The sequence below is a fragment of the Phoca vitulina genome, unplaced genomic scaffold, assembly GCF_004348235.1.
Source record: "Phoca vitulina isolate PV1807 unplaced genomic scaffold, GSC_HSeal_1.0 scaffold42, whole genome shotgun sequence".
Lineage (NCBI taxonomy): Eukaryota > Metazoa > Chordata > Mammalia > Carnivora > Phocidae > Phoca > Phoca vitulina.
In genome coordinates this window covers 13,221,466-13,233,468 of record NW_022589745.1, presented here as the reverse complement: position 1 = coordinate 13,233,468, position 12,003 = coordinate 13,221,466, and the positions used below count along the sequence as shown (strand labels likewise).

General features: G+C 35.9%; 1 protein-coding gene across 5 annotated transcripts in view; it reads left to right on the top strand.

The window, feature by feature from the left end:
• SMC6 (structural maintenance of chromosomes 6) overlaps nucleotides 1–12,003 on the top strand; it is an 80,463-nt gene that overhangs the window by 33,283 nt on the left and 35,177 nt on the right. For all 5 annotated transcript variants that reach the window (XM_032430032.1, XM_032430030.1, XM_032430031.1 and 2 more), the window contains 7 exons: nucleotides 719–865; nucleotides 1,142–1,230; nucleotides 1,408–1,572; nucleotides 1,971–2,149; nucleotides 3,247–3,451; nucleotides 6,529–6,643; nucleotides 7,836–7,996. In XM_032430032.1, the coding sequence (XP_032285923.1) occupies nucleotides 719–865; nucleotides 1,142–1,230; nucleotides 1,408–1,572; nucleotides 1,971–2,149; nucleotides 3,247–3,451; nucleotides 6,529–6,643; nucleotides 7,836–7,996 (1,061 nt within the window). The remainder of the gene's footprint in view (nucleotides 1–718; nucleotides 866–1,141; nucleotides 1,231–1,407; nucleotides 1,573–1,970; nucleotides 2,150–3,246; nucleotides 3,452–6,528; nucleotides 6,644–7,835; nucleotides 7,997–12,003) is intronic.

Sequence of the window (12,003 nt, the reverse complement as noted above, 5' to 3'; positions counted from 1 at the left end):
TTTAATTTTCCCTCCACCCTGCTTGTGCTTCCAAAGTGACTTGATGTACAGATTCGGTCATGTCTTGTCTCCCTGTTGTCTGGAGGGTTAAGTTGTAAGCTGATCTTAGGGAATTCTGGGCCCTTCCATGCTTCCAGCTCAGCTCCCACCACCACCCTCTCAGTTTAAGCTCCAGATATTTTCATTTCCAAAAGTAGTATTAGTGCCTTTCTGCATGCTTTCTCATCTGCCTCTAACACCTTTACCCAGCTTTTCTCCTGGTACATTTGCATTAATCTTTCAAGTCTCAGCTCAAATGCTACTTTTGCTTTGAAGAAGGCATTCTTGACTTTTTCTGGCAGACCTCTAGATTTGTTCTCTATGCTTCCACAATTACAAATAGACATAACCAACTTAAGCATTATGGTATCCAAACTATGATCAAGTTAAGCAATCTGTTCTTCTGCTAAATTGTGTCTATCTCCCTTTAATTGTGTTACCTGCAGACCATTGTTACTCTCTTTGTATCCCCAGAAGATAGGACATTTGTTGGATAACTAAATGTGGAATTAAAAATTGTATTTTAAAATAGTGTTTTATGTAATTATGTTTGCTTACCCGAGGTCTTGAGATTATTTAGAGTGAAACTGAATTTGTTATTTGCTGTATATAATTTAAAATTTTTTTCTGTTTGTTAAAGAAAGGTAAAATGCACTCCAACAATGTTATTTTCTTAAAGGTTAGACTTAATGAAGCAGAAAAAAAATACAAAGATATTCAAGATAAACTGGAAAAGATTAGTCAAGAGACAGATGCACGAGCACCAGAATGTATGGCATTGAAAACAGATGTTACTGCTAAGAAAAGGGTCTATAATGAAGCTGAGGTGAGAGAAATTTTCCAACCTGGAATATTAAATACTGTATATCAAATATAAATAGTGTTCATTTACTTTTAAAAGTAGAGGTATTGTAATTAGGTAGAAATCTGTACTGCTTTCAGACTTTAAAAAATAATGGTTTCATGTGACCATTTATATACTTTGTTTTAAAAATACATTTTTGCATATACTTCGCCTCTGATTTGAAGATTTGGCAAAAGTGGATTTGAATAGGATATGTGTTTTTTTTATCTTACCAAACTGTGTCTAATTTTTTGTTAGGTTTTATATAATCGTTCTCTAAACGAGTATAGAGCATTAATGAAAGATGATGAGCAGCTTTGCAAAAGGATTGAAGAACTAAAGAAAAGGTAAGATGGTTACTTTGCTATGTTCATGAATACCTGTTTTAGTAACACAGTGAACTCAGCAAAGTGGAGTATTATATTTTCCATATTATTTCTAAAGGAATTTTATCACATTGCTTTGTATTTTTTCAGTGTTCAGTTTTTCATTTAACATTTTCCATTTTGGATTATTACTGTTAGTACTGATCAATCTTTGGAACCTGAACGATTGGAAAGACAAAAAAAAATATCTTGGTTAAAAGAGAGAGTAAAGGCCTTGCAGGATCAAGAAAGCTCAATCAATCAAGAGATCGAACAGTTTCAGCAAGCCATAGAAAAGGACAAGGAAGAACGGATCAGAATTAAGTAAGTTTCAACATCCTTAGAATGACTTTTTTCAATGACTTGAAAATCATGTGATTTGTTCTTTATACGAAGAGAGAAAACATGTTTTGTTGTGGTTGTTGTTTCTTGTGTTGAATAAAATATCTTTAAAAATTACTTTTCCAACACTTGTAGAGCTGAACCATTTCTGGGATTTCTAGTCCTCATCCCTATGGCATCATTTCTTTTTTCATGCTAAGTTTTGAGGACTTGAGACTATTTTTCTCTAGTAACACAATCATTTTCAAATAAAGAAATCTGCCTTTAGTCTTTAGAGTAGCTGAGTCATTCACTGGTATGCAGGTGTTGAGGGGAAAGACTGGATATTTCTGTATAACAGTATCACACATCTCTTCTGTTTTTCTGCTTTTATTTTTTAGGAGAGAAGAATTAGATGTCAAGCATACACTGAGCTATAATCAGAGGCAACTGAAAGAATTAAAAGATAGTAAAACTGATCGACTGAAAAGATTTGGCCCTCACGTTCCAGCCCTTCTTGAAGCAATAGATGATGCCTATAGACGTGGGCATTTTACCTGTAAACCCGTGGGCCCTTTAGGTATTTGTCACCATTTGGTCAGGATGTAAGAAATGTTAAAAATAAGGTTCTATTTTCAGGAAAAGGTCTATTGAATCTAGTTTTAAAACTGTTACCAAAGAGCTATGTAATTATATGTGGATTTCAATTGTACATATTTTAAGAAATAATTATAAAAATCACTTTAAACTTTATAATTTCCCTTTTACATTTTAAAGCATAAAATAGCCAAAAGCAAGAAAACTTAGGAAAAGGAAAAAAAAACTATAGAGTTGAATAATCTGATCTGATTTTTTTCCTGAATGAATGAATGAATGAATGAACTAATTTGAATATAATTAATTAGTTTGAAAATCCAGTGACAGTGATATAGTCAGAAGAACCCTTCACCACCTGAGTTTTGTGTAACCTTTGTAAAATGACTTGTCTTCTTACTTTCTGTTTAGGTTGGACAACATTGTTTCTAAGTCTTTTTTCAACTGGAAAACCTGGGTTTATTGAATTATCCCTATATATACATGAGATTAAAAAATACTTGTAATCTGTTGAATTCTCCTGAGGAGTTATCTCTAATTCTCTAACATCATTAAGTGAAAATGATGCTGTCAATATAAATGTATTGTTGCTAAAGTACTCTATTACCGTGAAAGTACAGGATTACACGCGGTGTTAAGTGTTATGGTAAAATCTCATATAAATGATATGTACCTCTATACCAGGATCCATTTAAACGGATGAGGCATTTTCTCTCTTGTTTCTAAAATCCCAGTGTTAATCAGTTTGACAGAAAATAATAAAGAATCTGTAAACCTTTTGGCTTGCTTTTCAAAATGCCATTCAGAGGCTGGAAGAGTATACACTTACATAGAAAAACCTCTGTTGATTTACCACGGGAGTTAGTGGGGTGTTCTTTTCATAGGATTTGATGGGTTTTTCTCCCCCGTGTATCCAGTGGATATGTAGGGATCTCCCATTTAGTTAACATAAGATCTGTAATGTCATTTAAGCTTCTTTATATGAAAATATTTTGAAGTCATTTATAAACTATTATAAGAAGAAAGTTACATTAATATTTCAAAATATTAATGGGCCTTTTAATAATTTTCTCTCACCTTTAGGAGCTTGCATTCATCTTCGTGACCCTGAACTTGCTTTGGCTATTGAATCTTGCTTGAAAGGACTTCTGCAGGCCTATTGTTGCCATAACCATGCTGATGAAAGAGTTCTTCAGGCACTGATGGAAAGGTTTTATTCACGAGGGACCTCCCGGCCACAGATAATAGTTTCTGAGTTTCGGAATGAGATGTATGATGTAAGACACAGGTGAGGCGTTGGTAGCTAAATGCCGTTTCGGGTTGTGCTTAATCATGTATAAGATCAGAAAGAATTAAGACATTTTTATATTAACCAAATCTGTAGTACTGATTGATGAAATGTCATCAAGCCACTTCTTTAACTTCAGTCAAGGCACTGGAGACATAGATAAATAAGATATGTTCCCTGCCCTTGAGCTCCTTACACAAGGTCTGTTGTGGGAGCCAGGACAGGGGAAGGGACATGGCGCAGCATAGAAATTATACTGAGGGAAGTGATACAGACCACGGCAAATTAAGGGGTATGTGGGGGTGGGGGTGCTAAGGAAGAGCTTTGGCACTTAGTACTCACAGTTCAACTCTCAAGGTGCTTTGCAGATTCCGTAAAGAGCTGTGGTAGTTTTCTTTGATGACCCTAACAAACCTTCTCAAGGGCACAGTATTTAAACTGGCCTCTTTCTAACTGCCTGACTGGCTAGTCACTTTACGTTCAAATATAATACATATTTTCTAATTGAATGTCAGCTTTGATAAAATTGGATCACAAAATGCAGATGTAGTTCAGATGAGAGAGTAATTATATGTTAGTAGGCAGGTTAGCGAAGAAATTAGAGAAAAGAGGACAAATAATCAAGTCTTCTGACCTGATGAATTTGTCAAGTGATAGATAAGGTTTAATTGCCTTATAAGCAAATAGAATTCTATGTGCAAAACGCATAGTGGCATGGCATCATAAATTATTCTGCAAAAAATAGCATTTGCATCATAGATAGCAAGGGGCAGATTAAAAGTGCTATTTAGGGGACGCCTGGGGGCTCAGCTGGTTGTGTGTCTGACTCTTGGTTTTGGCTCAGGTCATGGTCTCAGGGTCATGAGATAGAGCCCCGCGTCGGGCTCCACGCTCAGCAGGGACTCTGCTTAGGATTCTCTCCCCTTCTCTCTGCCCCTCACCCTGCTTGCGCACGCACTCTCTCTCAAATAAATAAATAAATCTTTAAAAAAATAATAAAAGCGTTATTTAGGACAAAATAAAACTTGTTACTTGAATGTAAGAGAATGAAAGAATTGAGGATGACTGCTAGGTCTCTGGACCGAGCAGATGTGCTCGTAACTGGTTTAGGAGAAGTGTAAGGAAGAAGTGGATTTGTCAGAAGTGGATAAATCCTGTTGTGGAATTGTCAGTTTTGAGCTTTTAGACTAGAAATAAGAATTTGGGAGTTAAGGGTAAACTGTTTTCCCAGTCTGCATGAAAATATGACTCTACATTAGTTTCTGGCTCTAATCCTGATTTCTAAAACCTGATAAAAGTGAAATTTCAGTTGTGCTATCAGACAACATTGCTTATGGTAAAGATGCCCCCTGGCAGGCTAGTTGCATCTACAGTGAGAAAACTCTGGACAGCTGGTGGAAAGCCAGTATGGTGACTTACAGTTGGGCATTTCCCTATGGGGACCTTGGAAACTGTCCCTAGGAGATTACTGGGAGAGATTGGCTTCTGCACCAGCACTGTCCTTTGGGGAACAGGGACGGGTCCTGAACAGCTGTTGGGACTGCTCCGTCGTGACCTGCTGCATGAACTCCCATGAGAGGCAATGCCTGGCACCGCGCTGCCGGCACGCAGTGTTTTCCAGTGGTTGTATTTCCAGTCTCCTAGCAGCGTATCATCCTGTGAAGGGGTGCGGAGTGAGCTCCATTTGTGCAGCATGAGGTCACTTCTTGGAAATAGGTGAATCTGTGTGCTGAGAATGAGGGCCTTCGGAGTTGGGTAGGTTTGGGGAGAGTGAGTGAGGAAGCAGAACCAACACCCGCTCAGGATTCAAACGCCCATGGCTGCAGGATTTTTGGCTTTTTAATAGGTTTGAGGCGAGAATGTGTACGTACTCTTGGACTGATACTATAGTAGGATTTGTTAGAATGGGTAGTTATTACAGAAGAAGAGGGACGCAATTGAGAAAGGAGTTCATTGATTGGCTATGAGGCTGGAGAGGGAAGAAAGTGAGGTGTGGGAGCAAATCTATAAATGTGCTGGATGCAGGGAGAGAGCAGGTTGAACAGGCGTGGTAAGCCGGGAACAGTGCGGCTGTAGCTCGTGGTGACAGTGGGAGGTCAGAGGTTAATGGAGCAGCTCCAGGCATTCGCCTTTCAGAGTAGTTTGGAATTATGCTGAAGTTCAAGTTGGTGGCGTAGTAGAGGAAGTTGGATGTTACTTTTAGGTGTTGACAGAATATTGACAGGTTGGGTATGTTTAATATTCTCTCAACTTCACCTGCCTTTGCAGACATTTTGGAGGGGTGATTTTTGGTGAAGAACTTTATCAGTATATATTGTGGTTCAAACACTAAATTTTAAAACTGGGCATGTTATTTTAATGTAGAAAAGAACAGTAAAACACCCTTGGAATATTAGAGTGAATCAGGTATATTAGGCTCACATTAGAGAACCTCATCAGAGGAGCCTGGGGGAGTGTAAGGCTCCCCAGGAGATGCTGGGGATAATTTCCTTTCCTATAAAAACGGCTTTGTTCACTCTGAAGTACAGGCTGCTGAACTGCTCGGCGTGCTGGCCACCCAGTTCTGTGTCTGCATCTGTACGTCTGTCCTGCTCAGCGCAAGAGATGCTCTTGCTCTCCAAAGCTCTTTATTCTGCATAGGCTCTGAATTGCATGCTTTCTTGCCTGGTTTGTTGGACTGCTTCTTTTAATTATTTCAACTCTCTCCCGAACCTTAAACTTTCCTACTCCATTGACTTCTCTCCGCTTTAAATCCTAAGCCAGTGGTTTGCCTCCCCAATCTTGAGAACAAACTCCTTTAAATTAGAGAATAACATTATCAGTCTCATGGTTATTATGAGGATTCAATGAGCTGATATTATTTACAATATTCTTAGAATGCCTAGCACATAATATAAATGTTTGCTATTTAGATAAAATAAACCTATTACAGGTGTTTTCAAATGTTATCAGATATTTTCCATTGTCTTACCTATAGTCACACATTAAAAAGATACGTATATAAAATTAAAGTTTGATAATACTTACATATTTTTTAATATGTAATTTTTTAATACTTACATATTTTTGTCTCCTAGAGCTGCTTATCATCCAGAGTTTCCAACAGTCCTGACAGCTTTAGAAATAGATAATGCAGTGGTTGCAAACAGCCTGATTGACATGAGAAGCATAGAGACAGTGCTTCTGATCAAAGTAAGATAAGATGCTTGCTGAATTTTATATACTTTTAAATTTCCAAAACTGAGGTTGGCTATATAAATCCTCTTCCCCTTCTATATTATGGAGTTGTTAATATGTCTTACCGCTGTACTTTTACCTTATAGGAAACTATAGAATAATACAGAGCTGGTTGGTTTATGCGTTTTCTGCCTGAAGGAACTTTATATTTTTGGCTGTTCCTCAGTAAATATTTCACAAATACGTATTATTTTGGTGAATGATGCTATAAATTTTTTGTTATTCATTCTTTCTTAATTGTCTGCCAAATCCATTTTTTATTTACCCTTATAGATAAGTGTATTATTATTATTCTATTTTTAAGCAAATACTCTACTTGATATTTTATGAGTTCTTTATCTTAAAACTTTAAAAGTATTGTAAAATAAATCAGTATTTACTCTTCACCTATGTATTTTTATGTACTTGTTGGATTAGATCATTATTGGCATAAATTTGCTGAGAAGGAACTAGGAAATTCAAAACAGAGATCTAATCAAAACAGTTTGTTTTTCTCAATAACAAACTGAGAAGTAATTATATCAGTAATTTAAATATATATACCGTGTATGTGTTGCAGGGTCATATTGTAATTATTTGTGGGCTTTGCTCACTCATATTTTAGAAGGATCCTTGAAAGGAAATAATGAAGTCCTCTTGTCTGTCCCCAGAGGTTGGCTAGGCCTCCATTAAGCCTGATGCCCATTTTACTTCTTCTAGGGCTTATTTCTAGGCTTTCCCCCACGTAATTCAGTATACTCATCTTTTATTGCAATTTGCTGTTCATTCACATCTTTCTTTTCAGGCTGTTAAAGTCATTTAGAAAAAGTAAGATTTGTATGAACTCTGATCTAAGTAAACACTTTCATGTGAAAATGTACTTAAAATTTTAATTTTAATGGAGAACAGCATTAGAACTTAAAATCAGTTTGTCATAAAACCTTGCTTACTATATTGTTCTAAAGACTGTCAGTAGTTTTAATTCTTTGAATCATGAGAGTTGTTTTTGAAATTCTTTAATTTTTTGGAATTATTTTACTTATGTTTAAATGTTTAAATAAAAATACTTGAATCTTAAAATAATGATAGGTAACATTTTGAAATTGTGTATCAGAAATGCTATGGCATAACTTCAAAAATGTATTTCTCCCCCCTGTATTTTTTTTAGAATAATTCTGTAGCTCGTGCAGTAATGCAGTCCCAAAAGCCACCCAAGAATTGTAGAGAAGCTTTTACTGCTGATGGTGATCAAGTGTTTGCAGGACGTTACTATTCATCTGAAAATACAAGACCTAAATTCCTAAGCAAAGATGTGGATTCTGAGATAAGGTTAGTGTCAATGTGGCATTACTGTGGTATTCCTACTGCTTCCTATAGGGTTTGGTTCCCTTCATATTACTCTATTAGTAAGTTATTTCAAGGAAGGATTGTGAGTAATCTATTCGGGCTTAAAAGATCATTTAGCTGGGTGTAGAATTCTAGGTTGATGGTTATTTCCCGTCATCACTTTGACAATAGTATTCTGTGCTAAGAACACAAAGTGTGTTCCCTTGACCAGCTGATCTGCAGACAAAGGAGCTGAACTCAGAATGTACATCAGCTACATCACTATCCCATCATTTAGTTCTGACTTCGCTCAGTGAGAGTATAGGTGTGCTGCTTTACATTCTGGCTCAAGTTCCATATTCCGTCTCTGACTGTATCTTGAGTTGCACTGGTCTAAAAAGATCAGTCGGCACAATTAGAGCACACATCTAGGAAAATCAAGCTGCCGGGGAGACAAAGCGAGAAGTTGAACAAAAAACTAGTAAGTGTATTTAATGAGATTCACAAGCATTGCAGAAAGGAATTTTGGTACCAAAAAACATGATTTTCTAACCAAATGAATTCAGGTGACAAATTAATGGGTTGAAACTAAATTAGTGACCTGCAAGACCTTCAGTAGAAGAACTTAGAACTTAAGTAAAATAAATATCTAAGAAAATTGAGTAAAAGTGAAAGTATTCTAAATGACTTATATATGTAAGAGAAATGAGAGTTTTATTGAAATATCTCTCTTGTTTTCAGATAAGATTAGTCATTTTTATGTGACTTTGAGAGCAGTGTAAAGACCAGTAGCCATAATGGTGATCAGAAAGTTTGGTAAAACTTATTTAGCAACAGAAAAAAGTTGAATGACCAGCAACTTGGTGTCATGGCACAAAGCACACATTTTACATTGACACTGAGTCTTAGAGGATAAATGTGTGAATGTACTGTGTAAAATTGACCTGTAAAGTGGTAAGTTTTTGTCCATTGTGCCATGACGTTTAAATCCAGCCTTCCCAATTCTTAACGTGGTAAGACTAAATTATATGGTATTCGAGCAGACATGAGTACAAATGTATAAAAATATCATGGTGGTATTACTCTATGTTGCTTACACTTCCCTTTCAACAAAAATTGCCTCGTGTATTTGTGTCCCGAGTCTTCAAAAAAAAGAAGTATGGCACTATTGGAAGAGATTGTAAATATACCCCAGTAGCAAGTTGGCATCTCTGATTCCAACATTTTAGTAATAAAGGTTTCAAGTTGATACTTAGCTTCATTTTTTAGTTAACAGTATTCATATTAATGTGTAGGGGACACATCTTTTGTTTTAAAAGCCAGATGAACACTGGTTTTTAAAAAATTGTTTCCCACATTGATACTTTATTAATTATAAATATAGTGTTCTGGGTATTATGTTAATTCAAGTCAGTCAGACAGAGAAAGACAAATACTGTATGATTTAATTTATATGTGGAACCTAAAAAACAAAACAAATGAACAAATAAAATAAAACAGAAACCGACTCATAGATATGGAGAACAATCTGGTGGTTGAACAGTCTCTCTCCAGAGGGGAGAGGGATGATGGGATGGCTGAAAGAGATGAAGGGGATTAAAAGGTACAGACTTCCAGTTGGAAAATAAGTAACTCATAGAGATGTAATGTACAGTGTAGGGAATATAATTAATATTAATTGTTATTAATATGTTAATGACTTTGGTGACCGGTGGCTGCTAGTTTATTGTGGTGGTCGCCTCATAATATATAAATTTTGAATCACTATGTTGTACATCTGAAACTAATGTAATATTGTATGTAAACTACACCTCAGTTAAAAAAAGAGAGAGAAAAAGGCTAATAGCTAAAAAAGCCAAGTCTGAAAGAATGTAGGAGGGAGATGAAGGCACTGAAGGGAATAAAATTCCTGGATTTTCTGGAAAAAATAAAAATAAATTTTAAAAAATGAAAGAAAAGAAAGAGAATGTACCAAGTTTTAATGATACTTAGATGACTTTTGTGTCATCTGTTTTGACCTGAACCAGTGTGATAGTTGCCTGATATTTGGAAGTTTAGAAAAATTCACTAGTGTTTTTTAAATATAGAAAAGTATAAATTGGGAAACAAAAGTAGCTCATAATCCTGTTTCTCCATAGTCCTTGTTGACATTTAAAAAAATAATTAAAAGGAATATATGCATATGGTGAGAAAGTTCAAACAGTGTAGAAAAGTATACAGAATGAACTGTTCTCATCGCTTTTTTGTTGTTGAAGATTTCATTTATTTATTTGAGAGAAAGAGAGTTAGTGAGAGAGAGCACAGGCGGGGAGGAGAGGGAGAAGCAGGCTCTCCGCTGAGCAGGGAGCCCTAGGCGGGGCTCCATCCCAGGACCCTGGGATCATGACCTGAGCCACCTAGGCACACCCTCATCCCTCTTTCAAAAGTAAATAGTTGAGTAGTTTCTTATATGTGTTCCCAGTTTATATCCTTGTCCCATACAGTGACTTTTTAAATTGAGATATAATTCACATACTATAAAATTCACTCTATTTTAAAGCATACAATTTAGAGATTTTTATTATATTCACAGGGTTGTGCAACCATCATGGTTAGCTAATTCCTGAACATTTTTATCACACCAGAAGAAAAACCCATACCCATCAGCCGTTACTTCCGCAATCCCCAACTCCTGGCAACCACTAATCCTTTTATGCATTTGTCTTTATGGATTAGTCTATTCTGGATGTTTCATATAAATGGAAACAAATGATATGCAACCTTTTGTGCCTGGCTTCTTCCACTTACGTGTAAAGTTCATCCATACTGTGCTATGTATAAGTATGCATATGTTTTTTCTATCTTGCTTTTTTTTTGTCAGTGTTGTATCTTGGCAGTCGTACCATGTCAGCACATTTAGAACTGCCTCTCGGTATGGCTATATCAATATGCTGCTTAACCAGTTCCCTATTGATGGACCTAGGAGTTGTTTACCATTTCCTCTTATAACAGTGCTGCAGAGCGAACATACGTATGTGGATCTCGGCATAGTTTTGGAAGTGTGTGCATAGCTTAAATTCTTAATAGTAGAAATGCTAAGTAAAAGGATATATGAATTTTTAAGTTATTTAATAGCTGTTGCCAAATGACTATAATTGATATATTAATATATAATTTATGGTTCAATTTTAAATATTTAATAATATTAAGCAATTACTAATATTTTTAATATGTGTAATATTAAATGAGCTTTAATATTTATTAAAATAGATAATTTAACATTTTTATTTTATTTTTGAATAAGTTGACCATTTAACAGGGATTTCTAAATGACTCCAGAAAGATTCCCCGATTTCCCCTCATACTGCAAGTATATGAAGGGTGCTTCTCTACACCCTCTTCAACTCAGCACTGACAGATTCCTATTGATGAAAAACGGCCCTGGAATTTAAGCGAAAAGATTATAATATATTTCACAATTTCATAATGAACAGAGTGACTTCTTAACAGGCAAAGGGTTTTAAGTTCTAACTACAGGTACTGACTTGGTTTGATTATCCCAGTGTGGTTTCCCATGATGAAAGTACACATAAGGTGCAAGAAAAATGTCTAAGGTAGCTCTTGGAATAATTCCAGTGCAGTTACTGCTTACATACAAGATCAGAAAAAAAAGTTTACCTGTGGATTTTTTAATTGCCAAAATACTGTAACATATTTAATGTAATTTTCCAAAGTGTGTTTTTTGAATTTATTCTTTCATGTGTTCTTTAAAACAGATATTGAATGAGTACTTAATGTGCCAGGCCCTGATCTGGGCACAAGACACAGCACAAAATAAAGTGCAAAATATTCCTTATCCCAGAGCTTATATTAAGAAGGTGGACATAGACTATAGATGAGTACTAACTAGGTCAAGTGCTGTGGAGACAAACATAGCAGACTGAGGGCTGGAGACTGGGGAGAGCACTACCTGGATAGGCGGCTCAGGAGCCTGCGTTCATCCCACGCAAACAACGCACACATGCTTAGCT